Source organism: Pseudophryne corroboree, chromosome 1, assembly GCF_028390025.1.
Source record: "Pseudophryne corroboree isolate aPseCor3 chromosome 1, aPseCor3.hap2, whole genome shotgun sequence".
NCBI lineage: Eukaryota > Metazoa > Chordata > Amphibia > Anura > Myobatrachidae > Pseudophryne > Pseudophryne corroboree.
In genome coordinates, this window is record NC_086444.1 from 993962966 (window position 1) to 993990373 (window position 27408).

Below are 27408 nucleotides of genomic sequence, written 5' to 3' on the forward strand. Positions count from 1 at the left end.
AATGTGTGGGTGCAATTCATATTCTGCAGCAAGTGTATTTCATTCTCCAATTGAGAGGTTTGATCTTTTTCGGCGATGGCTTATTACAGTTAAGACTATACACAGAAAATTTCTCATCATAACCAGGTATGGAATGAGTGGTTTAAGGTGGAAATTTATAAGGAAACTATTCTAAAATGGTAAATTTTCTGCAGTTCATAATTATATTCCACTGAACGCGGGTCTTTTAGTGATGCGGGTGTTAAAAATAAAATAAAATTAAAAATCCACAAGATCCATACAGGTAAGCAATAATAGTTTATTTAAACTTCTAGTAGAGACTGTCCACTAGATTTGGAATAAAAGTACTTATGAGAAGTACTACAGCTTAACTGTGAATATAAAAGAAAAACAAAATTGTACAAAAAAAGTAACATCATAAAAAAGGGAAACAAGTCTGCACGTGAGTAAACCTTGGATTTTGTCATTTCTAATTAATCCAATTTCTAAGCTCAGCAGAAGTTTGTTTAGACTGTCAGGTACTAGAGGAGGTGCAATATTTTAGTCCCCCTACCATTAGAGTTTAAAGCGGAGATCTAGGACACTGCAAATGTGTTACAATACATGGAAGAGGGACAATACATTGCAAGTCCTTTAGCAGACAGTGAAGCACATTAAGCTAGATTATTAAAAAGACAAGGAACCTTGGCCGGTACGGCAAAGAGGAAACAGGTTTACACTTTATTCAGTTTTCCAGACCTGCAATTTGCAGAGAGGTATTCAGACTGCAGAAAGTATAAAATGAAAGGGGTACAGGACATAGGCAGATGGTTATAGAAGGCCCTCTAAGATGTGCTCAGATGTTAACATTTCTTACACTATTGAGCCTCCTGGAGACATCAAAAACCACCTATTTCATCATTACTATTCTTTATGCCTCCTAATGAAAGGAAAGGGAGCGGAAGGAGGATATATATTTATATATAAAAACACTGTACAAATAGCAAGGAGCATTGCCTAACATCTTTACGATAGATTGGCCAGCACACAATTTAAGTAGTGACAAGTTAGTTTACTATTAAACTGTGTTTTAAATAGCTGAAAGCCAATGACGTTTTTACTTTAATATTCCCACTATGGAAATACCAAGTGCTGATATCGTCACCAATCTAGAACAACGCAGTTTGTACAAAAATCTCATGTCTAGTATACAGCCAGGAGACAATCTGCTTCAGTTAATACTTTACACAGCACGGTTTAAATTACAACGCTATACCGTGAACTCTAAACTTAAAAAAAAAAAAAAAAAAAATTTGAGCATTAGCTGCTGTGAAGGTTTTGCCATGTCTCATTAGGGACCCTCTTCCCCTTTTCATGTTAAAAGTTGGTCACAAACATCAAGTATCAGAGGCTCCCACATGGAAAAAAAAAACATTGCCTCCTTTGCCAGTACATGTGTCTGATGCATATCCTTCAAGTACTGTACATGCATGGCTCTGTAACATCCAGAAATGTCCGCTTCCGATTAGGAGACAGAGGAGATGGGATTATGGGGAGAACCCATCTGAGTAAGTACTTTATCCAGCCACTGAAGTGGGCCATGCAGGTGTATCTCAATCCAGCAGGGGGTGCTAGTAACATCTTGGCGATGATACTCTGCACCCCAACCCTAAAATACAAATGAAACAGTGTGGTAAAATCAGGCAAAATAAAGGTCAACAGCATCAAAATGCAACCAGCAGCCCCCTCCCCAAAAAGAAAGGACGAGCAAAAAACCCTATGGGGGAGATTCAAATGTCTGAAAAGTCGGTTGGGTGTTTTTTTTTTCCTGTCTATTAGATTGTTTTTTCCTATCTAATAGACTGTTTTTTCCTGTCTATTAGATAGGAAAAAACAATCTAATAGACAGGAAAAAACAGACACCCAACAGACTTTTCAAACATTTGAATCTCCCCCTGGGGGAGATGTACTAAGCCTGAAAAGTGATAAATATCACTGTGATAAAGCACCAGCCAATCGGCTCCTAACTGCCATGTCACAGGCTGTGTTTGAAAAAATGACAGCTAGGAGCCGATTGGCTGGTGCTTTATCACAGTGATATTTATCACTTTTCAAGCTTAGTACATCTGGCCCCCTATGAGTTAGATATTGGATGACAAACCTGTATCATTTACCCATTAACATTCACATATTTATACATAGATCACACTGGATCTAGTAGTGTCAGTACCCAGGATATTCAGAATAGCAGCGTATAAGGAGATATTTACATTAGTAATCTTTTGGTAGGATAATTGTTAGATATAAAACAAGCCAATTCAAGATTGCTTCCAAGTAGTCAGCACAGCTGCACTCATTCCTGAAAATGATCAGCTACTTTTCACCAGTAAAGTTACATTATGCACCAGCAAGGAAATTTTTGACAATTATGAGACTTTAACTAGGGGAGCCCTGGAAGAAAAAGACTGAAGGCTCAAATTGGTCTCGGTCTTGCCCGAAGTAGGTGCAAGATGAATCTAAGATGGTCATACACCTAAAAGACTTCTGTCCAATCTGGCTGGTTGGAATGAAAACCGGGTAATTGATGAGAGCAAATGGCAATTGACCATTTGCTTCTAAATGCCGTAAAACTGACAAAAAGGAAGTTTTTTGGATTTAACCAGTTTGTCCGATTGACCATTTTTGTCTGTATTCCAGTGTTTGGGAGCAAATGGTAATTGTCATTTACTCTCATCCAATACCAGGTTTTCATTCCAACCAGCCAGATAAATCTTTAGGTGTCTTCACACAGGCAAAGCCTTTGGGATGTCACTTTACAGCAGCACAAGTTTCCTCTTCTTTATTTTACTCATTCTGAGTACGCAGTACTTACTTTGCCACATGGTTTCTCAGTCACTCATGGCCAGGACCCATTTTAAAACCCAATATCCTATATAATAAAAGGCCAACGCTGCTCTCCACCTCTATGGTGGGAATTAAAGTGTGCAGTCCACCAGCGGCCACAAGATGGCATCCGACAGAGCAATTCAAGCGTTATTCTGTTCTGACATTACAGATATGTTGTTCATATGTTCAGGTTGTATATAAAAACAAAAAAATTTTTTGTTGGTGGGCACACTGCTGCTCCATTTAAGGGATTACTGAAAATCCACAAAACAAAGAAAAAAACTCAATACAGATGGAGCCACGCTAGTCGTGGCTCCATCTGTGACTAGGCGCGCCCGGGCCCATCGCCGAGAGCATCCCCATTCACTTAAATCAGGATTTTGGTACTTACCGATAAATCCCTTTCTCCGATTCCACAGGGGCCACTGGAGTGTAGTTACAATGGGGAAATAGTAGGTAGTAATGGGGAGCTGGCACTTTAAAAATTCTCACACTGTGGCTAGCTCCTCCCCTACTATATCCCCTCCAAGCCAGTCTACGTAAAACTGTGCCCGAGGAGAGCTGTAGTAACCAAACCGTAAGGTAGAGGAGGTTAGCCTCGCCCTGTAAACCAGGCGAACACAAACTAAACCTGGAACAGAACCTGACAAAAAAACCAGGCTAGCCTGAACTCAACAAGCAGTCATCTGGTGATCTGCAAACCGTTAAGCAAAAAACCAGGAGGAACAGCGCTGGGCGGGCGTCCAGTGGCCCCTGTGGAATCGGAGAAAGGGATTTAGCGGTAAGTACCAAAATCCTGATTTCTCCTTCATCCACTAGGGGCCACTGGAGTGTAGTTACAATGGGGACGTCCCAGAGCTCCCAAAACCGGGTGGGAAAGCGCTGAGAGTCCTGTAAAAACTGCTCGGCCCAACAGTGATGCAGAGGCCGTAAAAGTGTAAAACTTGTAGAATTTGACAAAACGAATGTCGGTTTGACCAAGTAGCCGCCCGACAAAAAATATTCATGGAGACCCCGCGGGCAGCTGCCCACGAAGGTCTTACAATGCGCGTAAAGTGCGCTGAAATGGAAACGGGGGCTCCCTAGTAACCGCCAAGAAGACTGTCTGATGGTCAGATGTATCCAACTGCCCAGCGTATGCTGGGACCCCGGCTATTTAGTACGGGAGCATCGTACAGAACAAAGAAGAAAAACACTTCATCGAACAGCCTGAGACCTCTGTGGAGAGAGTTGGCGAGCCCTGACAACATTCAGAGAGGACTGAAAAACACTAGTGTCAGATTTATATGAAAAATGGACATCCCCTCTGGAAGAAACAACCGCTGAGGCCGAAGCATAGCCAGGGTAGTTGCCAGTAGAGTACTACCTGAAAAAGAGGCCGAACATACGGCCGCTAGGCTAATCTCATTTGGAAGAAAAGCGAAAAAGACAGAGACCTAAAATTCCGGTCAGTGTGGTTTGAAGCGCAGCGGAGCAAAACCTCCCAGAGAAACCAAAGATGAATGGTAACTGGAAGAAGGGGGAAAAACCCCTTTTATCCTTATTATGTCCCATAAAGATTTCCAAAAGTGGCAAAAGCGAGAAGAGGTAACAGATTTCTGAAATCGGGGCCCAGTAGGCCTAACCGAACTAGGGAACTCCTCCCTTCTGAGGTCTCGTGAACAGTCACACGGGTCAATGAAACCAGTGTAAGATTGAACCAAGAAAAAAGGACCCTGTTGAAGTAAACAGTCCAGTCGAGGTAGGAGCCAGGGCTCCTCTACTGACAACAGGCGTATCTGTATCTTCGAGTCCTGCGTGGCCCAACCAGCGCCACCGAGAGGACTAGCACGCATAATCCCCTCCTGTGTTACCGAACATGAGGTAGAAATAGATAAGGAGGCAGGATAGAAAAACCAGAAAAACTCCCCGGAGCTCTGAGGGCACCCTCGGCTACTGCCGCCAGAGCTCACGTCCGAGATTAATAAAGGGTTAAAGAGTCAGTCAGAACGCCCTGAGGTCAATCCGAAATCTCCGCCCACAGCGGACCAGCTGACAAAACTCCGGGGAATGTTCCCTCACCCGGGAATGTTCCCTCACCTGGAAAGAAGATTGCTGTCCCCCGCTCAGAGGGGACTGGAGGCGACCACTCATTGCGTCGCAACTTGACTGAAGGAATAGAGTATCTGGTGCCGAGGAAGGAAAAATCCTCTGACGGACCGTGTTGAGAAACGTCTATGCGGAGCATAAATTGGGTCTGTGTCGACTCAGAAGCTCCTGGATCCTCCGGATATTCAGAAGCCACCTAATGTACAGAGTGGGATAGTAGCATTAAATTGTCCCATTAGGGAACCAACGTCACCCACTGCCCTTGAAAAAAGAGTTATTCTGTGATCTTCCTAAACTCTGTGGGAGCAGAAGAGAGACCGAGAGGAAAGGACTGACAGTGAAAATGAGAATCCTGTAATGCGAATCTGAGAAAAGCCTGTCCAACGGAAATCAGTAACAGGCATCTCTGAAGACAAGGGACACGTAAACCTCCCTTTTTTGTTCAAAGAGAAGGGACACGTAAAACCCCCCCCTTTTTTTTTTTTTTTAAACTGGCAATCACAGACTAAAAGGATTGTAAGGCCAGAATAGGCCTGTCCAAGCCACTTGGCTTCGGAACGTGAAAAGAAAAACAAAAGCCCGAGTCAAATGATATGTGAAAAACTGGGATCAATACCCTTTGCGGTTAGAAACCTATGGAGCGCAGCCTGCAGTATGACTCTCTTGTCATCGTAAATCGGCCGACCCATGCCGAGGGACTCCTGAGACGGTTGTAACCACCCAAGCCTTCTCCCTTTGACCCGCGCCTACCCTGGGACCCTCCAGGTGGTAGGAAAGTCTGTGTAATGGGTGTATAGGATGACATAAAATCAGACTGGACCAAGGATGTTGAACCTCTGCTTCAGCCTTTTTACCCTGAAAACCCCTGGTGGCGAAGATATCACCTGTGTGGAGTCGAAAGCCTGAAAGGGCACAGAAAAATCTAAGGAGAGACCAGTAAAGGTCTGTCTTGGATCTGGGGCAGTAGTAGGAGAAAGCAGAGTGGACTTACCTCCAATGGTTCAAGAAAACCTGCAGAAAGTTCCTTCCCCAGAACCATCTGCCCCGTAGGATTTCATGTTCACCTGTCACTGTCGCAGCCCCACAGGTCGTCGGGTTAAGACAGCCAAGCGAAGAAGCAGGGTCCGAGTCTGCAGACGAGGAGACCTCGAAAGAACATAAAGCAGAATCGTGATTCTGACCTGTACAAAAGTATCAATTGCTGATGCGAAGCATCCTGTAACCTAGAGGGCAATTGTACCCCAACCTACCTGCTCCGGACGCGGTAGAACCGCGCTGCTGCCTATGTCGATGGATCCCTGAGCAAGGTTGCCTCAGGAAAACGTCAGCTTGTTGGACCAGCGATACATCGAGGGGTATACCCTTGGGGAGGTTCTGATACCCTTTCCTGCCGTCTGCGGGGAAAGGATAGGAAAACAAACATTGTTTGATACCTGAAATTGTGTATTCGGGCGTCTGCCGGCCGTCTACCGGAGCCTGGCCAGCTTATCCGAAACTGGAGCAGTTGCTGTCATTTCGTCCTCGGCGTCGAACCCTGATGGACTTGACGTGTCCGCCTCCTTTACCTGCAGTCTCAGACGAACTGCTGTATAATGCACCTGGATATTCTGAGACACTGGTTCAGACTCCACAGAAAACAGACATCATCAGTATTGTAACATGGAAGGTTAGTTAACCAGGTTCCTTTAGACACCTGGAGAGGTGAAATGACGTACAAGGTCTCTGGTTACCAGTGACATTACCTGCATAATCTGAGCTGTTCAAACAGGAGCGTCCTGCAGGTGCGTGGAGGGCTATGCAGATGGCTCCACCGCATACTTCACACCTAAGAGGGAATTCTTTGACTATCCCAGGTGAGACAAACGAAAGGAGAAAAGGTGGGTTAAATAAACACAGCCCTATGCAAGGTCTGCACTATAATGTGTAGTGACCGACACGATTCAACTAAACTTTCTGGAGCAGCGGAGACCTGAACCAGTAGCGCTGCGCTGTGGGACAGGAGTCTTAGCCCTAGGCTATAGGAGCTCTCAAAGTTTTGTTTGGATTCAAACCCCTGTTCAGATACCCGCTACTAGCGTCCTGAGCCACAGCGCTATTTGTCTGATGCTTTACACACATTCCCCAATTACAAATAGCATTAGTACCAAGTGACACCAAGGAATAATAAAGGGAAGGCAACACCCCGCCCTGTATGTAGTGTACCGCTAATTAAGGTGCACCAGATGTTTCTCGGAGGTTCCGCTGGCTTTTCAAAATGGTGACCAGCCTGTGAGAAAAGATGGGTTTAAACGTTATGTGGCCAGGTAGGGTATTCTGTTTCTAGAAAACATTGCGGAAGTGTTTGTTTTATTCCCTATATATGGTATTGTATGGATATATCTATATACATACCCACACACACACTTAAATATAGATACATTCCTCCTGCAGTAGAGTCCTCTGCCCGGCATTTCCTACATGTAGATCAGGAAACCTGCTCTATTACAGGAGCTGGGACTCAGCTCATTAATAATTTAAAAATATACTGTGCAGTATTTATTTACCTACAAATACACAGTATTTATCTACCCTATTGGGTTCACATAGACGGTATTTATCTACCCGGTGGGTTTCACGGTGGTGTGCGTGTATATATACATACATATATAGGTGTGTGTGTGTGTGTGTGTGTGTGTGTGTATGTATGTGTATGTATGTGTGTGTATGTGTGTGTATGTGTGTGTATGTGTGTGTATGTGTGTGTATGTGTGTGTGTGTGTGTGTGTGTGTGTGTGTGTGTGTATGTATGTATGTATGTGTGTATGTATGTATGTATGTATGTATGTATGTATGTATATATATATATATATATGTGTATATATATATATATATATATATATATATATATATATATATATATATATATATATATATATATATATATATATATATATATATATATATATATATATATATTTTAGCAACATGAAGTCTGGAAAGCTAAAAACCCCAGAGCCAGGGTCTGTTGCCTAGCGACAGTGAGACCTGGGAGCCCGCTGAGTACAGCGGGTTATAAGCCTTTACTCACCCCTCCTACCTGCACAGAAATCCTCCCTGCACAACCAGGAGAGGAATGAGTCTTCAGTTTGAGACCCCACACACACACTGGAGCGGCGTGCTGCAGCGGCGCGGGGAGCGGAGAGAGCCCGCCGTACAGAGCGGGAGTTAGCTCTGCCCCCCCTGCCTCGGCGCGCAAATGTATCCCCCGGCCGCCTTGCTGCGGTCGGAGTAAATGTAACCCCCGGCCGCCTATTTGCTGCTGCCGGGGAGCGCCCGTACATTGTAATATATGCTGCGGCCGGGGAGCGGTGTGTAACCACCCCCCCCGGCCGCCTGTATGCTGAGAGTCTGAGCCCGCCGGACGGAGCGGGAGTTAGCTCCGCCCCTCTGCTCCGGCGCCAGTTTTAAATTTTCAAATGTATGACCCGGCTGTCTGTAAGCTTGTGCGGCCGGGCAGTGTAAATGTATCGCCCCGCTGCCTGTCTGCAGCAGCCGGGGATTGAAGAGCGCTGAGCCCGCTTACCGAGCGGGCTGAAGCTCCGCCCCCCACATAAAGGCGCCAAGTTCAACGACCTCTCTCACCCTAGCCCGGTTACGTATCCACTGGGCTACTGTGGATGCTTTTCAGTGTAGGGGTGCACAGTAAAGACCATCACATCTAAGAGTCTCACTCCATATTATGTAAAATCACACATCAGTCTGGAGGGGGGGAGATTGTACTCACCGCTGTCCTTCTGATGGAGTGGCCCCGACACGCGCTGCCGTAGCGGTGTCCGGCCGGAATCTTCTGTGATGGAGTGGTCCCGACACACGCCGCACGCAGCGGTGTCCGACCATTTTTGATACTCACCACTGCCATGCTGCCGGAATCTTCTGCTGGATGGAGTGGCCGCGACACGCGCCGCACGCAGCGGTGTCCGCCAACTCAGGAGAGCTCAGTGTCTCCCTCAGCCGGGGCCCATCCCTAGCCGCACGCAGCTGCGATGGGACCCCGCCGGCAGCTCCCACGGTGCAGACTGGCAGTGGCAGAGCTGCCAGTCTGTGAGTGTGTGTAAGAAAAATAAAATAATAAAGAAAAAGAAAAAAATTCTTCAGCTAAACCCAAGTGAACCAGCTACCTCGGGCACTAAACTATGACTGGCTTGGAGGGGATATAGTAGGGGAGGAGCTAGCCACAGTGTGAGAATTTTTAAAGTGCCAGCTCCCCATTACTACCTACTATTTCCCCATTGTAACTACACTCCAATGGCCCCTAGTGGATGAAGGAGAAATGGAGAGTATCTCCGTCCGCGTGCTCTGAATGGGAGAGAGTCTGCACTCCCGGCGTGACTAGACTGATGGATCGCCTAGTCACGCCGGGAGTGCACGTTCGTGATGGAGCCGCCTCAGATGAGCGCGGCTCCATCTGTAAGTATTGAAGCACTGTTTGTTGTGCTTGACAAACCGCGCTTCAATATTTTTATTTTAACTTGTCAAAATCTGGGACTATTCTACATAAAGCCCATCTTTGCTAAATATTAGAAGACAGTAATATAACCTGGCAAATAATAAAAAAATGTAATTGTTTTTTTTTCTGTACTGAATATTATAATAGTATAATAGGGCACTGTTCTTAAGCTTTTACTGTACAATTCCCCCACTCCCCACCACACTAATTCACTAGCTGGGATGCAAAGCAGCACATCTTGAATAAGTGCATCAGTCACTAGCAAGCCACCATAAATGCTGCATGTTACCTTGACAAAACTCATCCGGATAGTGCACATCTTTGTTAGTTCATAGACTGTCTCAAAACCATGGTTCACAGACTGGGCCAGAAGCTGGGCAAACTCCTGGTTGTTGAAAATCTTCAGGCTACAGCCACTGGGAATTTTACAGACTGTGGTTGGGTGAAATCCGTGGTGATAATTACAATTCCGACTCTGAACAAAAATGCTGCTGTCACTCAGACACTCGGCATACACTTCACCTCCAACGTAGTACAAGTGAACACCTAGAAGACAGACGTTTTATTTGCACTGTAGAAAACATTGTATGTTTGTCAAAAACAGAACAGACCAGGGCAAAAGGTTTTGTTTGTACGGGAATGTTTAGCTGCACGGACAATTGTCACAAATCAATTGTTTGGGCACCCATGTATAACACGTCACGCCCAAATAGAGTTTAGCCATGTAAAACGACTAAACCCGTCTAAAGTCCAGCTTTGGGCATTTAAACTCCCAGGAGGCTGCGAGAAGAAATGTCACCCCCGCAGCTACCAGGCATCTAAACGAAGCAACAATTGAATTGCTCCGTTTTGTACCCCCTAGTGGTAGTTGCATGGGAAAACAATTGAATCGGCTCAAATAAAACTTCAGAACTTACCGTTGTTAAATCTTTCTGTGAGGTACACTGGGCTCCACAGGGAATGACATTGGGTGTAGAGTAGGATCTTGATCCGAGGCACCAACAGGCTCAAAGATTTAACTGTTCCCAGAATGCCTGGTGCAGCCTCCTCTATAACCCCGCCTCCGTGCACAGGAGCTCAGTTTTGTAGTTGGTGCCATGCAGTAAACAGGCATACAACAGGGGGGCTGCTCCTGCAGCCCTAAGAAGAAGCTTTTAAAGAAAAATGAAGACTTCAAGGGCTGCAACAGTGACACTGACTGTGTTAGAGGTCAGTCAGACATCTCCTGCTGCAGCTGCATCACCTCCCCCAGCAGCGCTGTACACTCCCGCGCCCTGGTTGCCGGGTACCTACATGCCGGGTACCTACAGCGGAGGAGCTCAGTTTTTGTTAACCAGTCCAATGCAGTAGCAGGCAAAAAAGACAACTGTTAGCCACATACACCACATTCTCACGACAGTAGAAAGTGTCAGCGGCTAATGGCATACCAACCCAAAGAAGCTAAGTGCGTCAGGGTAGGCACCCTGTGGACCTTGCAAAAAGATTTAACAGTAAGTTCTTACCATAAATCTCGTTTTCTGCTGCGGGGTACACTGGGCTCCACAGGGAATGACATTGGGGATGTCCTAAAGCAGTTCCTTATGGGAGGCGACGCACTGTAGCGGGCACAAGGACCCGGCGTCCAAAAGGAACCATCCTGGGAGGCAGAAGTATCAAAGGCATAGAACAGTGACGGCTAACCTTGACACACCAGCTGTTGAACTACACATCCCAGCATGCCCAGCATCAGTTTTAGCATGGCCAAATAACAAAACTGTAGCAGGGCATGCTGGGATATGTAGTTCAACAGCTGGAGTGTCAAGGTTAGCCATCACTGGCATAGAACCTTATGAACGTGTTCACTGAGGACCACGTAGCCACCTTGCACAATTGTTCAAGGGTCGCACCACGGCGGGCCACCCAAGAAGGTCCAACAGAACGAGTAGAATAGGCCTTTATGGTAACAGGAGCTGGAAAACCAGCTTGCACATAAGCAATCACCATTCTAATCCATCTGGCCAGGGTCTGCTTGTGAGCAGGTCAGCCACCTTTGTGAAAACCAAACAGAACAAAGAGAATCCGACTTCCTGATGGAGGCAGTTCTCTTCACGTAGATATGGAGAGCCCGTACCACATCCCAAGAACGCTCTTTGGAGGACAATTCAGGAGATGCAAAGGCCGGAACCACAATCTCCTGATTAAGGTGGAAAGAAGACACCACCTTAGGTAAATACCCGGGACGGGTTGTAAGAACCGCCCAATCACAGTGAATATTCAGATATGGTGACCTACAAAACAAGGTACCCAGATCCAAACACCCTTCTAGCAGAGGCAATTGCCAGCAGAACCACCACCTTAAGAGAAAGCCTCTTAAGGTCTGCAGATTCAGTCCCAAGGGGCCACAGGCGGGATATAAGGAGGCTAAATCCGCAACACACCCCGAGTGAACGTACGTACATCAGGTAAAGTCGCAATTTTCCTCTGGAACGAAACTGCAAGGCAGAAATAATAAGATTTTACTTACCGATAAATCTATTTCTCGTAGTCCGTAGTGGATGCTGGGGACTCCGTAAGGACCATGGGGAATAGCGGCTCCGCAGGAGACAGGGCACAAAAGTAAAAGCTTTAGGATCAGGTGGTGTGCACTGGCTCCTCCCCCTATGACCCTCCTCCAAGCCTCAGTTAGGATACTGTGCCCGGACGAGCGTACACAATAAGGAAGGATTTTGAATCCCGGGTAAGACTCATACCAGCCACACCAATCACACTGTACAACCTGTGATCTGAACCCAGTTAACAGCATGATAACAGCGGAGCCTCTGAAAAGATGGCTCACAACAATAATAACCCGATTTTTGTAACAATAACTATGTACAAGTATTGCAGACAATCCGCACTTGGGATGGGCGCCCAGTATCCACTACGGACTACGAGAAATAGATTTATCGGTAAGTAAAATCTTATTTTCTCTGACGTCCTAGTGGATGCTGGGGACTCCGTCAGTACCATGGGGATTATACCAAAGCTCCCAAACGGGCGGGAGAGTGCGGATGACTCTGCAGCACCGAATGAGAGAACTCCAGGTCCTCTTTAGCCAGGGTATCAAATTTGTAGAATTTTACAAACGTGTTCTCCCCCGACCACGTAGCTGCTCGGCAGAGTTGTAATGCCGAGACCCCTCGGGCAGCCGCCCAGGATGAGCCCACCTTCCTTGTGGAATGGGCCTTGACAGATTTAGGCTGTGGCAGGCCTGCCACAGAATGTGCAAGTTGAAATGTGCTACAAATCCAACGAGCAATCGTCTGCTTAGAAGCAAGAGCACCCAGTTTGTTGGGTGCATACAGGATAACAGCAAGTCAGTTTTCCGGACTCCAGCCGTCCTGGAAACCTATATTTTCAGGGCCCTGACAACATCTAGCAACTTGGAGTCCTCCAAGTCCCTAGTAGCCGCAGGTACCACAATAAGCTGGTTCAGGTGAAACGCTGACACCACCTTAGGAAGAAACTGGGGACGAGTCCGCAGCTCTGCCCTGTCCGAATGGACAATCAGATATGGCTTTTGTGAGACAAAGCCGCCAATTCTGACACTCGCCTGGCCGAGGCCAGGGCCAACAGCATGGTCACTTTTCATGCGAGATATTTCAAATCCACAGATTTGAGCGGTTTAAAATGTGATTTGAGGAATCCCAGAACTACGTTGAGATCCCACAGTGCCACTGGAGGCACAAAAAGGGGGTTGTATATGCAATACTCCCTTGACAAACTTCTGGACTTCAGGAACTGAAGCCAATTCTTTCTGGAAGAAAATGGACAGGGCCGAAATTTGAACCTTAATGGACCCCAATTTGAGGCCCATAGACACTCCTGTTTGCAGGAAATGCAGGAATCGACCGAGTTGAAATTTCTTCGTGGGGCCTTCCTGGCCTCACACCACGCAACATATTTTCGCCACATGTGGTGATAATGTTTTGCGGTCACCTCCTTCCTGGCTTTGACCAGGGTAGGAATGACCTCTTCCGGAATGCCTTATTCCCTTAGGATCTGGCGTTCCACCGCCATGCCGTCAAACGCAGCCGCGGTAAGTCTTGGAACAGACCTGGTACTTGCTGAAGCAAGTCCCTTCTTAGCGGCAGAGGCCATGAGTCCTCTGTGAGCATTTCTTGAAGTTCCGGGTGCCACGTCCTTCTTGGCCAATCCGGAGCCACGAGTATAGTTCTTACTCCTCTACGTCTTATAATTCTCAGTACCTTGGTTATGAGAAGCAGAGGAGGGAACACATACACCGACTGGTACACCCACGGTGTTACCAGAACGTCCACAGATATTGCTTGAGGGTCTCTTGACCTGGCGCAATACCTGTCCAGTTTTTTGTTCAGGCGGGACGCCATCATGTCCACCTTTGGTCTTTCCCAACGGTTCACAATCATGTGGAATACTTCCCGATGAAGTCCCCACTCTCCCGGGTGGAGGTCGTGCCTGCTGAGGAAGTCTGCTTCCCAGTTGTCCACTCCCGGAATGAACACTGCTGACAGTGCTATCACATGATTTTTCGCCGAGCGAAGAATCCTTGCAGTTTCTGCCATTGCCCTCCTGCTTCTTGTGCTGCCCTGTCTGTTTACGTGGGCGACTGCCGTGATGTTGTCCCACTGGATCAATACCGGCTGACCTTGAAGCAGAGGTCTTGCTAAGCTTAGAACATTGTAAATTGCCCTTAGCTCCAGTATATTTATGTGGAGAGAAGTCTCCAGACTTGATCACACTCCCTGGAAATTTTTTTTTTTTTTTTCCCTGTGTGACTGCTCCCCAGCCTCTCAGGCTGGCATCCGTGGTCACCAGGACCCAGTCCTGAATGCCGAATCTGCGGCCCTTTAGTAGATGAGCACTCTGCAGCCACCGCAGAAGAAACACCCTTGTCCTTGGAGACAGGGTTATCCGCTGATGCATCTTTCTTGCGTGAAATCTACCGAATGGAATCGCTTCGTAAGAAGCCACCATTTTTCCCAGGACCCTTGTGCAATGATGCACTGACACTTTTCCTGGTTTTAGGAGGTTCCTGACTAGCTCGGATAACTCCCTGGCTTTCTTCTCCGGGAGAAACACCTTTTTCTGGACTGTGTCCAGAATCATCCCTAGGAACAGCAGACGTGTCGTCGGAAACAGCTGCGGTTTTGGAATATTTAGAATCCACCCGTGCTGTCGTAGAACTACTTGAGATAGTGCTACTCCGACCTCCAACTGTTCTCTGGACCTTGCCCCTATCAGGAGATCGTCCATTTTCTTTGAAGAAGAATCATCATTTCGGCCATTACCTTGGTAAGGACCCGGGGTGCCGTGGACAATCCAACCGGCAGCGTCTGAAACTGATAGTGACAGTTCTGTACCACGAACCTGAGGTACCCTTGGTGAGAAGGGCAAATTGGGACATGGAGGTAAGCATCCCTGATGTCCCGGGACACCATATAGTCCCCTTCTTCCTGGTTCGCTATCACTGCTCTGAGTGACTCCATCTTGATTTGAACCTTTGTATGTAAGTGTTCAAATATTTCAGATTTAGAATAGGTCTCACCGAGCCGTCTGGCTTCAGTACCACAATATAGCGTGGAATAATACCCCTTTCCTTGTTGTAGGAGGGGTACTTTGATTATCACCTGCTGGGAATACAGCTTGTGAATTGTTTCCACTACTGCCTCCCTGTCGGAGGGAGACGTTGGTAAAGCAGACTTCAGGAACCTGCGAGGGGGAGACGTCTCGAATTTCCAATCTGTACCCCTGGGATACTACTTGTAGGATCCAGGGGTCCACTTGCGAGTGAGCCCACTGCGTGCTGAAACTCTTGAGACGACCCCCCCCACCGCACCTGAGTCCGCTTGTACGGCCCCAGCGTCATGCTGAGGACTTGGCAGAAGCGGTGGAGGGCTTCTGTTTCTGGGAATGGGCTGCCTGCTGCAGTCTTCTTCCCTTTCCTCTATCCCATGGCAGATAGGACTGGCCTTTTGCCCGCTTGCCCTTATGGGGGACGAAAGGACTGAGGCTGAAAAGACGTTGTCTTTTTCTCCTTTATACGGCAATACTTCCATGTGCCGTTTGGAATCTGCATCACCTGACCACTGTCGTGTCCATAAACATCTTCTGGCAGATATGGACATCGCACTTACTCTTGATGCCAGAGTGCAAATATCCCTCTGTGCATCTCGCATATATAGAAATGCATCCTTTAAATGCTCTATAGTCAATAAAATACTGTCCCTGTCAAGGGTATCAATATTTTCAGTCAGGGAATCCGACCAAGCCACCCCAGCGCTGCACATCCAGGCTGAGGCGATCGCTGGTCGCAGTATAACACCAGTATGTGTGTATATACTTTTTAGGATATTTTCCAGCCTCCTATCAGCTGGCTCCTTGAGGGCGGCCCTATCTGGAGACGGTACCGCCACTTGTTTTGATAAGCGTGTGAGCGCCTTATCCACCCTAAGGGGTGTTTCCCAACGCGCCCTAACTTCTGGCGGGAAAGGGTATACCGCCAATAATTTTCTATCGGGGGAAACCCACGCATCATCACACACTTCATTTAATTTATCTGATTCAGGAAAAACTACAGGTAGTTTTTTCACACTCCACATAATACCCTTTTTTGTGGTACTTGTAGTATCAGAAATATGTAACACCTCCTTCATTGCCCTTAACAAGTAACGTGTGGCCCTAAAGGAAAATACGTTTGTTTCTTCACCGTCGACACTGGAGTCAGTGTCCGTGTCTGTGTCGACCGACTGAGGTAAAAGGACGTTTTAACGCCCCTGACGGTGTTTGAGACGCCTGGACAGGTACTAATTGGTTTGCCGGCCGTCTCATGTCGTCAACCGACCTTGCAGCGTGTTGACATTATCACGTAATTCCTTAAATAAGCCATCCATTCCGGTGTTGACTCCCTAGAGAGTGACATCACCATTACAGGCAATTGCTCCGCCTCCTCACCAACATCGTCCTCATACATGTCGACACACAGCACACACACAGGGAATGCTCTGATAGAGGACAGGACCCCACTAGCCCTTTGGGGAGACAGAGGGAGAGTTTGCCAGCACACACCAAAAACGCTATAATTATACAGGGACAACCTTTATATAAGTGTTTTTCCCTTATAGCATTTTAATATATATAGTCATATCGCCAAATAAGTGCCCCCCCTCTCTGTTTTAACCCTGTTTCTGTAGTGCAGTGCAGGGGAGAGCCTGGGAGCCTTCCCACCAGCATTTCTGTGAGGGAAAATGGCGCTGTGTGCTGAGGAGAATAGGCCCCGCCCCCTTTTCGGCGGGCTTCTTCTCCCGTTTTTCTGAGACCTGGCAAGGGTTAAATACATCCATATAGCCCCCAGGGGCTATATGTGATGTATTTTTAGCCAGAATAAGGTACTATCATTGCTGCCCAGGGCGCCCCCCCCAGCGCCCTGCACCCTCAGTGACCGCTGCTATGAAGTGTGCTGACAACAATGGCGCACAGCTGCAGTGCTGTGCGCTACCTTATGAAGACTGAAAAGTCTTCTGCCGCCGGTTTCTGGACCTCTTCACTTTTCGGCATCTGCAAGGGGGTCGGCGGCGCGGCTCCGGGACGAACCCCAGGGTGAGACCTGTGTTCCGACTCCCTCTGGAGCTAATGGTGTCCAGTAGCCTAAGAAGCCAATCCATCCTGCACGCAGGTGAGTTCACTTCTCTCCCCTAAGTCCCTCGATGCAGTGAGCCTTTTGCCAGCAGGACTCACTGAAAATAAAAAACCTAACAAAACTTTTACTCTAAGCAGCTCTTTAGGAGAGCCACCTAGATTGCACCCTTCTCGGCCGGGCACAAAAATCTAACTGAGGCTTGGAGGAGGGTCATAGGGGGAGGAGCCAGTGCACACCACCTGATCCTAAAGCTTTTACTTTTGTGCCCTGTCTCCTGCGGAGCCGCTATTCCCCATGGTCCTGACGGAGTCCCCAGCATCCACTAGGACGTCAGAGAAATGAACCTTGATGGAGGCCAGACGAAAACCTAAGTCCAGGCCCTGTTGTAGAAAGGCCAAAAGTTTGGCCGTACTAAACTTGTAAGCGTCAGGATTGTTACATGCGCACCAGGCAAAGTAAGAATCCCAGACCCTATGGTAAATCCGAGCATAAGCCGGTTTCCAGGCCTTCAACATGGTTTGAATGACCGCCTCAGAAAATCCTTTGGCCCTCAAGACGGAAGCTTCAAGAGCCACGCAGTCAAAGCCAACCGGGCTAAATCCTGATATACACAGGGGCCCTGAACGAGGAGATCTGGGCGATGTGGAAGTAGAAGAGGACGCTCTATCGAGAGACCCTGAAGGTCTGAGAATCAATGCAGTCTGGTCCACGCGGTAGCAATCAGAAATAGGATTCCTCCTTCTTGCTTGAACTTCCTTATTATTCTGGGCTGGAGTGACACCGGAGGAAACACGTATGGCAGCCGAAAAGTTCCATTGCCAGTGCGTCCACGAACGCTGCTTGAGGATCCTTTGGTCTTGCTCCGAAGACCGGAACCTTGTGATTGTGTCGAGACGCCATCAGGTCCACATCTGGAAGGCCCCACCTGTCCACGAGGAGTTGAAAAACTTCTGGGTGGAGGCTCCACTCACCGGCGTGTACGTCCTGATGACTGAGAAAGTCCGCTTCCCAGTTTAGGACCCCCCGGAATGCACACTGCCGATATGGCTGGCAGATGGCGTTCTGCTCGCTGAAGAATCCGTGATACTTTGGTCATTGCCATGAGGCTTCGAGTGCCGCCTTGATGATTAGATGTACGCCACCGTGGTGGCGTTGTCCGACTGTACTTGAACAGGTCTGTTCTGTATTAAATGCTGGGCCAAGTTCAGAGCACTGAACACCGCCCGCAGTTCCAGAATGTTTATCGGGAGGAGAAACTTCTCCTTGGTCCACCAACCTTGAAGGGAGTGTTGCTCCAACACCACACCCCAACCTCTCAGACTGGCATCCGTCGTCAGAAAGACCCAGTTGGAGATCCAGAAGGGACGACCCCTGCTCAATCGTTGGTCCTGCAGCCACCAGCTCAGTGACAGACGGACCTCCGGAGACAAGGAGATCATTTGAGACCTGATCCGGTGAGGCAGGCCGTCCCACTTGGCAAAAATCAGCTTCTGCAGAGGGCGTGAATGGAATTGAGCGTACTCCACCATGTCGAAAGCAGACACCATGAGACCTAGCATTTGCATTGCTGAATGTATCAACACTTGCGGACGAGATAGGAAGCATAGAATCCTGTCCTGAAGCTTCAGGACTTTCTCCTGAGACAAGAACAACCGCTGGTTGTGAGTGTCCAACAACGTCCCCAGGTGCACCATGCTCTGAGCAGGAAACGGGGAAGATTTCTTCCAGTTGATAAGCCACCCGTGGGCTTGCAGAAACTGCAGAGTCAGATGGCGCAGGAGAATTTCTGGGGAATTTGCCAGGATCAACAAGTCGTCCAGGTACGGTAGGATTCTGACCCCTTGACAGCGGAGTACAGCCATCATTACTGCCATGACCTTGGTGAAAACTCGCGGAGCTGTGGTCAAACCAAAAGGTAACGCCCAAAATTGGTAATGGAGGTTGCCAACCGCAAACCTCAGGTATTGCTGATGCGACACTGCAATGGGAATATGCAGGTAAGCATCCTGTATGTCCAGGGAGACCATATAATCCCCAGGTTCCAAAGCCAGAACAATAGAGCGAAGAGTTTCCATGCAAAACTTGGAGACCCTCACAAATCTGTTCAAGGACTTGAGGCTGAGAATGGGCTGGGGGGACCCATTCGATTTCGGGACTAGGAACAGTGGTGAATAGTACCCCTTGCTTCTCTGAGCCAGAGGCACCTGTACTACCACTCCTGTGTCCAGGAGGGACTGTACCACAGAATGAAGAGAGTCTTTGCCTTCACCTGATCCGAAGGGACGCCTGTCAAGCAAAATCGATGAGGGGGACGATTCTTGAAGGATACGGCATAACCTCGAGTGACGACTTCCCGTACCCAGGTCTTCAACCACTCCTGGGTATACCCTAGAAGTCGGCCCCCCACCCTGGGATCCCCCAGAGGGAGGCCCGACCCATCATGCGGCAGGCTCGTCAGTCTTGGAAGCAGGTTGACGGGCTGCCCAAGCCAGTTAGGTTTGCACTCCCAAACCCAATTTCGGGTATGCCTGACCTTTTGCTTTCCCTGAAGGACGAAAGGAGCAAAAAGAAGTACTCTTAGACTTCGGCACCGAAGGAGTAGTACTAGGTAGACATGCTGTTTTAGCAGACGCCAAGTCAGCCACTATCTTGTCAAGGTTCTCTCCGAAGAGAAGGTCTCCTTTGAAGGGGAGTACCTCCAGGGTTTTCTTAGAGTCCATGTCCATAGACCAGGACATTAACCAGAGAATTCGGCAAGCCAAAATGGACGTAGTAGAAGCCTTGGACGCCAGAATACCGGCATCAGAAGCCGCCTCTTTAATGTATAGAGACGCTGGAACAATATATGATAGGCACAGTCTAGCATGATCAGGAGCATTGGAAGGCAACTCCGCCTCCAGCTCCTGAGCCCACGCTTCCACAGCTTCTGCAGCCCATGTCGCTGCAATGGTGGGCCTATGCGCAGCACCTGTTAGGGTGTAAATTTCTTTTAAACAACCTTCCACACGCTTATCCGTCGGCTCGCTCAGGGACGTGACGGTAGTTATAGGCAGAGGTGAGGATACCACCAGCCGCGCCACCTGGGAATCCACTGGCGGGGGTGTTTCCCAATTTTTACTTAGCTCTGCAGTGAGGGGGTAGCAAGCCAGCATCTTCTTGTGAGGCGTGAATTTCTTTCCTGGATTTCCCCAGGACTCCCGACGTATGTCAACTAAATGATCAGAGTGAGGTAAAACTTGTTTAACCACTTTCAGACATTTAAACCGGTCCGTTTTCTTAGGTGCAGCATCAGGCTCCGGGTCATCATCAACTGGAAGAATGAGCCCGATAGTCTCCAACAAGTCAGGAACATCAAGCTGTGAAACAGCTTCCCCATCAGAAGTATCGGGATCAGAATCTGTGGGGTCAGTATAAACGCCAACCTCATCAGACGAGATTGTGAGGAAGTAATTGCCCGCTTAGACGACCCCTTGGACTTTGGCGGGCGAGGGTTAGACTTCAGAGTAGTCAGTGATTGGTTCAATTGCTGTAACTGATTGGACAGTTGCTCTGCCGACGGCGGGTTAACCGCAGGGACCATAAGCGGTTGTACCGGCACAGGAGGTACCATAGGGAGCATTAGTCTAGTTACCAGCGTATTCAATAGCGCGGGGAAGGTAGCCCAAGGTGGGTCATTTTGAACCCCCGTTGCTACAGTCCCACTGGGGGGGCAAGGAACCCCCAAGAACCTAAACCCTAAGCTGCTATGTTATCCTCAAATGCGTCTGCAGCGTCAACACCACGCAACGTGGGATAAGCCCCAGCACCGTTGCCCTTTGTAGCCGACATAATCAAAAGCTCAATACAAGGCAACACAGTACAATATCAAGCAGCACAGTACCTGACAAAAAACCCCTGTGCAGTGTATTTCAGCACAAACAGGGAATTCTAGAGGTATATGGTGACTAAAAATCAGAGCGAAAAATACACACTGATTATATCCTGTGAACTATCTATATTAAATGATAAACCTGATGCACCTAGCCCCCTAAGGTTATAGAATATAGGGATAGCAATCTGAGTGAGCTCCATTTCGTGTATGTCACACAGCAGCTATAGGCACACACACAGTCACAGTTTGTACAATGCATAAATTATGACATGCAATAAAACTGCACTGGACTAGCAATACAAAGTAGTATCAAGTATAGCTATAGACTCAATAGATATACATCCAGTCTTTACTGTGCATTGTTATATCACAGGGTACTTGTACTATATAACCCTGACTAAATACACTCTCTTAACTAACACTGTCAGCAGACATGTAGAATACTTAAGTGTCCTGTAAAATGCACAGCGCTGACATGCAGGTGGCTTTACAGAGGAGGAGGATTTGCCCAAACAGTCCCAGGATCAGCTCAGCTTGTCCTAATGGCGCCCAAATGCTGACAGGGTGTGAGGGAGAGAGATATGCAGCTCCACGGTGGGAACATTTACTCTAAATTGCGCCCTGGGGCTGGGGGAGGGGCGACAGGTCAAAGCCTTATCCCCCTGCTGGACTTCACCACCGGGTACTGGGGGCTTAAATAATAAGATTTTACTCACCGGTAAATCTATTTCTCGTAGTCCGTAGTGGATGCTGGGACTCCGTAAGGACCATGGGGATTAGCGGCTCCGCAGGAGACTGGGCACAACTAAAGAAAGCTTTAGGACTACCTGGTGTGCACTGGCTCCTCCCACTAAGACCCTCCTCCAGACCTCAGTTAGGATACTGTGCCCGGAAGAGCTGACACAATAAGGAAGGATTTTGAATCCCGGGTAAAACTCATACCATCCACACCAATCACACCGTATAACTCGTGATACTATACCCAGTTAACAGTATGAAATATAACTGAGCCTCTCAACAGAAGGCTCAACAATAACCCTTTAGTTAGGCAATAACTATATACAAGTATTGCAGACAATCCGCACTTGGGATGGGCGCCCAGCATCCACTACGGACTACGAGAAATAGATTTACCGGTGAGTAAAATCTTATTTTCTCTGACGTCCTAAGTGGATGCTGGGACTCCGTAAGGACCATGGGGATTATACCAAAGCTCCCAAACGGACGGGAGAGTGCGGATGACTCTGCAGCACCGAATGAGCAAACTCTAGGTCCTCCTCAGCCAGGGTATCAAACTTATAAACTCTTGCAAAAGTGTTTGTACCCGACCAAGTAACAGCTCGGCAAAATTGTAAAGCCGAGACCCCTCGGGCAGCCGCCCAAGAAGAGCCCCTTTCCTCGTGGAATGGGCTTTTACAGATTTAGGGTGCGGCAGTACAGCCGCAGAATGTGCAAGTTGAATCGTGCTACAGATCCAGCGAGCAACCGCCTGCTTAGAAGCAGGAGCACCCAGCTTGTTGGGTGCATACAAGAGAAATAGCGAGTCAGTTTTCCTGACTCCAGCTGTCCTGGAAACATATACTTTTCAGGGCCCTGACTACATCCAGTAACTTGGAATCCTCCAAGTCCCAAGTAGCCGCAGGCACCACAATAGGTTGGTTCACATGAAAAACGGATACCACCGTAGGAAGGAATTGGGAACGAGTCCTCAATTCCGCCTTATCCATATAAAAAACAGATAAAGGCTTTTGTATGACAAAGCCGCCAGTTCTGATACACGCCTGGCCGACGCCAAGGCCCACAGAATGACCACTTTCCACGAGGTATTATAGCTCCACGGATTTAAGTGGCTCAACCCAATGCGACTTCAGGAAATCCAACACCACGTTGAGATCCCATGGTGCCACTGGAGGCACAAACGGGGGCTGACTATGCAGCACTCCCTTAACAAAAGTCTGAACTTCAGGCAGTGAAGCCAGTTCAATTTTGGAAGAAAATCGATAGAGCCGAAATCTGGACCTTAATGGAACCCAATTTTAGGCCCAGTCACCTCTGACTGTAGGAAGTGCAGAAATCGACCTAGCTGAAATTTCTCCTTTGGGGCCTTCCTGGCCTCACAGTACGCAACATATTTTCGCCATATGCGGTGATAATGGTTTGCGTTCACTTCTTTCCTAGCTTTAAATAGCGTAGGGATAACTTCCTCCGGAATTCCCTTTTCCTTCAGGATCCGGCGATCAACCGCCATGCCGTCAACGCAGCCGCGGTACGTCTTGGAACAGACAGGCCCCCTGCTGCAGCAGGTCCTGTCTGAGCGGCAGAGGCCATAGGTCCTCTGAGATCATTTCTTGGAGTTCTGGTTACCAAGCTCTTCTTGGCCAACCCAGAACAATGAGTATCGTTCTTACTCCTCTCCTTCTTATTATTCTCATTACCCTGGGTAAGAGAGGCAGAGAAGGGAACACATACACCGACTGGTACACCCCCGGTGTTACCAGAGCGTCCACAGCTATCGCCTGAGGGTCCTTGACCTGGCGCAATATCTTTGTAACTTAGTTGAGGCGGGACGCCATCATGTCCACCTGTGGCCTTTCCCAACGGTGTACAATCATTTGGAAGACTTCTGGATGAAGTCCCCACTCTCCCGGGTGGAGGTCGTGTCTTCTGAGAAAGTCTGCTTCTCAGTTGTCCACTTCGGGAATGAACACTGCTGACAGTGCTAACACATGATTTTCCGCCCATCGGAGAATCCTTGTGGCTTCTGCCATCGCCATCCTGCTTCTTGTGCCGCCCTGTCGATTTACATGAGCGACCGCCGTGATGTTGTCTGACTGGATCAGCACCGGCCGGTGTTGAAGCAGGGGTCTAGCCTGACTTAGGGCATTGTAAATGGCCCTCAGTTCCAGAATATTTGTGTGTAGGGAAGTCTCCTGACTTTTCCATAGCCTTGGAAGTTCCTTCCCTGTGTGACTGCCCCCCAGCCTCGAAGGCTGGCATCCGTTGTCACCAGGACCCAGTCCTGTATGCCGAATCTGCGGCCCCCTAGAAGATGAGCACTCTGCAGCCACCACAACAGCGACACCCTGACCCTTGGAGACAGGGTTATCCGCCGATGCATCTGAAGATGCGACCCGGACCACTTGTCCAACAGATCCCACTGGAAAATCCTTGCATGGGACTTGGCGAATGAAATTTCTTCGTAAGAAGCTACCATCTTTCCCAGGGCTCGCGTGCATTGATGCACCGACACCTGTATACGTATTAGGAGGTCTCTTTCTAGAGACAACAACTCCTTGGACTTCTCCTCCGGGAGAAAACCTTTTTATCCGGTTCTGTGTCCAGAACCATACCCAGGAACAGTAGACTCGTCGTAGGAACCAGCTGCGACTTTGGAATATTCAGAAACCAGCCGTGCTGTTGTAGCACTTCCCGAGATAGTGCTACTCCGACGAACAACTGCTCCCTGGACCTCGCCTTTATAAAGGAGATCGTCCAAGTACGGGATAATTATTTCAGCCATTACCTTGGTAAATACCTTGGTGCCGGGGACAGACCAACGGCAACGTCTGGAATTGGTAATGACAATCCTGTACCACAATATTGAGGTACTCCTGGTGAAGAGGGTAAATAGGGACATGCAGGTAATCATCCTTGATGTCCAGTGATACCATGAAATTCTCCAGGCTTGCAAATAATCGCCCTGAGCGATTCCATTTTGAACTTGAACCTTCGTATATAAGTGTTCAAGGCTTTTCATTTTAGAATGGGTCTCACCGAACCGTCTGGTTTCGGTACCACAACATTTTGGAATAGTAACCCCGGCCTTGTTGAAGGAGGGGTACCTTGATTTCACCTGCTGGAAGTACAGCTTGTGAATTGCCGCCAGTACTACCTTTCTCCGAGGGCAGCAGGCAAGGCTGATGTGAGGGGGAGTCGCCTCGAACTCCAGCCTATATCCCTGTGATACTATTTGCAGAACCTAGAGATCCACCTGTGGGCAAGCCCACTGGTCCCTGAAGTTCCCGAGACGCGCCCCTACCGCACCTGTCTCCACCTGTGGAGCCCCAGCGTCATGCGGTGGACTCGGAGGAAGCGGGGGAAGATTATTGATCCTGGGAACTGGCTGCTGGTGCAGCTTTTTTCCTTCTTCCCTTGTCTCTGTGCAGAAAGGAAGCGCCCTTGACCCGCTTGCTTTTCTGAAGCCGAAAGGACTGTACCTGAAAATACGATGCTTTCTTAGGCTGTGAGGAAACCCGAGGTAAATTTTTTTTATTCCCAGCTGTTGCTGTGGATACGAGGTCCCAGAGACCATCCCCAAACAATTCCTCACCCTTATAAGGCAGAAACTCCATGTGCCTTTTACAGGCAGCATCACCTGTCCACTGCCGGGTTTCTAATATCCTCCTGGCAGAATGGACATTGCATTAATTCAGGATGCCAGCCGGCAAATATCCCTCTGTGCATCCTTTATATATAAGACAACGTCTTAAATATGCTCAATGTTAGCAAAATATTATCCCTGTCTTAGCGTATTAATATTATCTGACAGGGTAGCAGACCACGCTGCAGCAGCACTATTTATGCTGAGGCAATTGCAGGTTTCAGTATATAACCTGAGTGTGTAAATACAGACTTCAGGATCGCCTCCTGCTTTTTATCAGCAGGTTCCTTCAAGGTGGCCGTATCCTAAGACGGCAGTGCCACCTTTTGACAAACGTGTGAGCGCCTTATCCACCCTAAGGGATATCTCCCAACGTGACCTATCCTCTGGCGGGAAAGGGTACGCCATCAGTAACTTTTTAGAAATGACCAGTTTCTTATCGGGGGAAACCACGCTTCTTTACACACTTCATTCATTCATCTGATGGGGGAACAAAACACTGGCTGCTTTTTCCTCCCCAAAAATAAAACCCCTTTTATGTGGTACTTGGGTTCATGTCAGAAAATGCATAACACATTTTTCATTGCCGAGATCATGTAACAGATGTTCCTAGTGGATTGTGTATATGTCTCAACCTCGTCGACACTGGAGTCAGACTCCGTGTCGACATCTGTGTCTGCCATCTGAGGTAACGGCCGTTTTTTGAGCCCCTGATGGCCTTAGAGACGCCTGGGCAGGCGCGGGCTGAGAAGCCGGCTGTCCCACAGCTGTTACGTCATCCAGCCTTTTATGTAAGGAGTTGACACTGTCGGTTAATACCTTCCACCTATCCATCCACTCTGGTGTCGGCCCCACAGGGGGCGACATCCCATTTATCGGCCTCTGCTCCGCCTCCACGTAACCTTCCTCATCCAACATGTCGACACAGCCGTACCGACACCGCACACACACAGGGAATGCTCTGACTGAGGACAGGACCCCACAAAGTCCTTTGGGGAGACCGAGAGAGAGTATGCCAGCACACACCAGAGCGCTATATAATGCAGGGATTAACACTATAACTGAGTGATTTTTCCCCAAATAGCTGCTTGTATACATATATTGCGCCTAAATTTAGTGCCCCCCCCTCTCTTTTTATGAAGAGAAAATGGCGCCAGTGTGCTGAGGGAGAAGCCCCGCCCCTTTTACGGCTGACTTTCTCCCACTTTTTCTGGAATACTGGCAGGGGTAATTTTACATCTATATAGCCTCTAGGACTATATATGATGTAGATTTGCCAGCCAAGGTGTCATATTGCCCTCAGGGCACACCCCCCCCCCCCCCCCCCCCCCAGCGCCCTGCACCCGTCAGTGACCGGAGTGTGAGGTGTACATGAGGAGCGCACAGCTGCAGTGCTGTGCGCTACCTTGGTGAAGACCGAAGTCTTCTGCCGCCGATTTTCCGGACTCTTCATGCTTCTGGCTCTGTAAGGGGGACGGCGGCGAGGCTCCGGGAACGAACACCAAGGTCGGGTCCTGCGGTCGATCCCTCTGGAGCTAATGGTGTCCAGTAGCCTAAGAAGCCCAAACTACCACCTGTTAGGTAGGTTCGCTTCTTCTCCCCTTAGTCCCTCGCTGCAGTGAGTCTGTTGCCAGCAGATCTCACTGTAAAATAAAAAACCTAAATATACTTTCTTCCTAGGAGCTCAGGAGAGCCCCTAGTGTGCATCCAGCTCAGCCGGGCACAAGAATCTAACTGAGGTCTGGAGGAGGGTCTTAGTGGGAGGAACCAGTGCACACCAGGTAGTCCTAAAGCTTTCTTTAGTTGTGCCCAGTCTCCTGCGGAGCCGCTAATCCCCATGGTCCTTACGGAGTCCCAGCATCCACTTAGGACGTCAGAGAAAAACAGTTTTATGAGAGAATACCGACCTGTGCCCATGCCCTGGTGGTCTAATGTGGTCCCTGTACTGCCACAGTGTCCACACCAGCACGCGAGGCCCGCCTCCCACTGGCCGCACGGAATCGCGATTTACAGCGGGTCCCACCGGTGTGACCCACTTACCTCCTCCCCGAGTGCGGCCACGTGATCCAGAAGAACAGCGG

At 48.5% G+C, this 27408-nt stretch overlaps 1 protein-coding gene across 1 annotated transcript in view; it reads right to left on the reverse strand.

The window, feature by feature from the left end:
• Window positions 1–284: 284 nt before the first annotated feature.
• Window positions 285–27408, reverse strand: part of SMAD1 (SMAD family member 1) — a 152395-nt gene continuing 125271 nt past the window's right edge. Inside the window, exons 6-7 of the mRNA XM_063920604.1 lie at window positions 9729–9985; window positions 285–1648 (exon numbers count right to left, since the gene is read on the reverse strand). Of these exons, the coding sequence (XP_063776674.1) occupies window positions 1505–1648; window positions 9729–9985 (401 nt within the window). The 3' untranslated portion in view covers window positions 285–1504. The remainder of the gene's footprint in view (window positions 1649–9728; window positions 9986–27408) is intronic.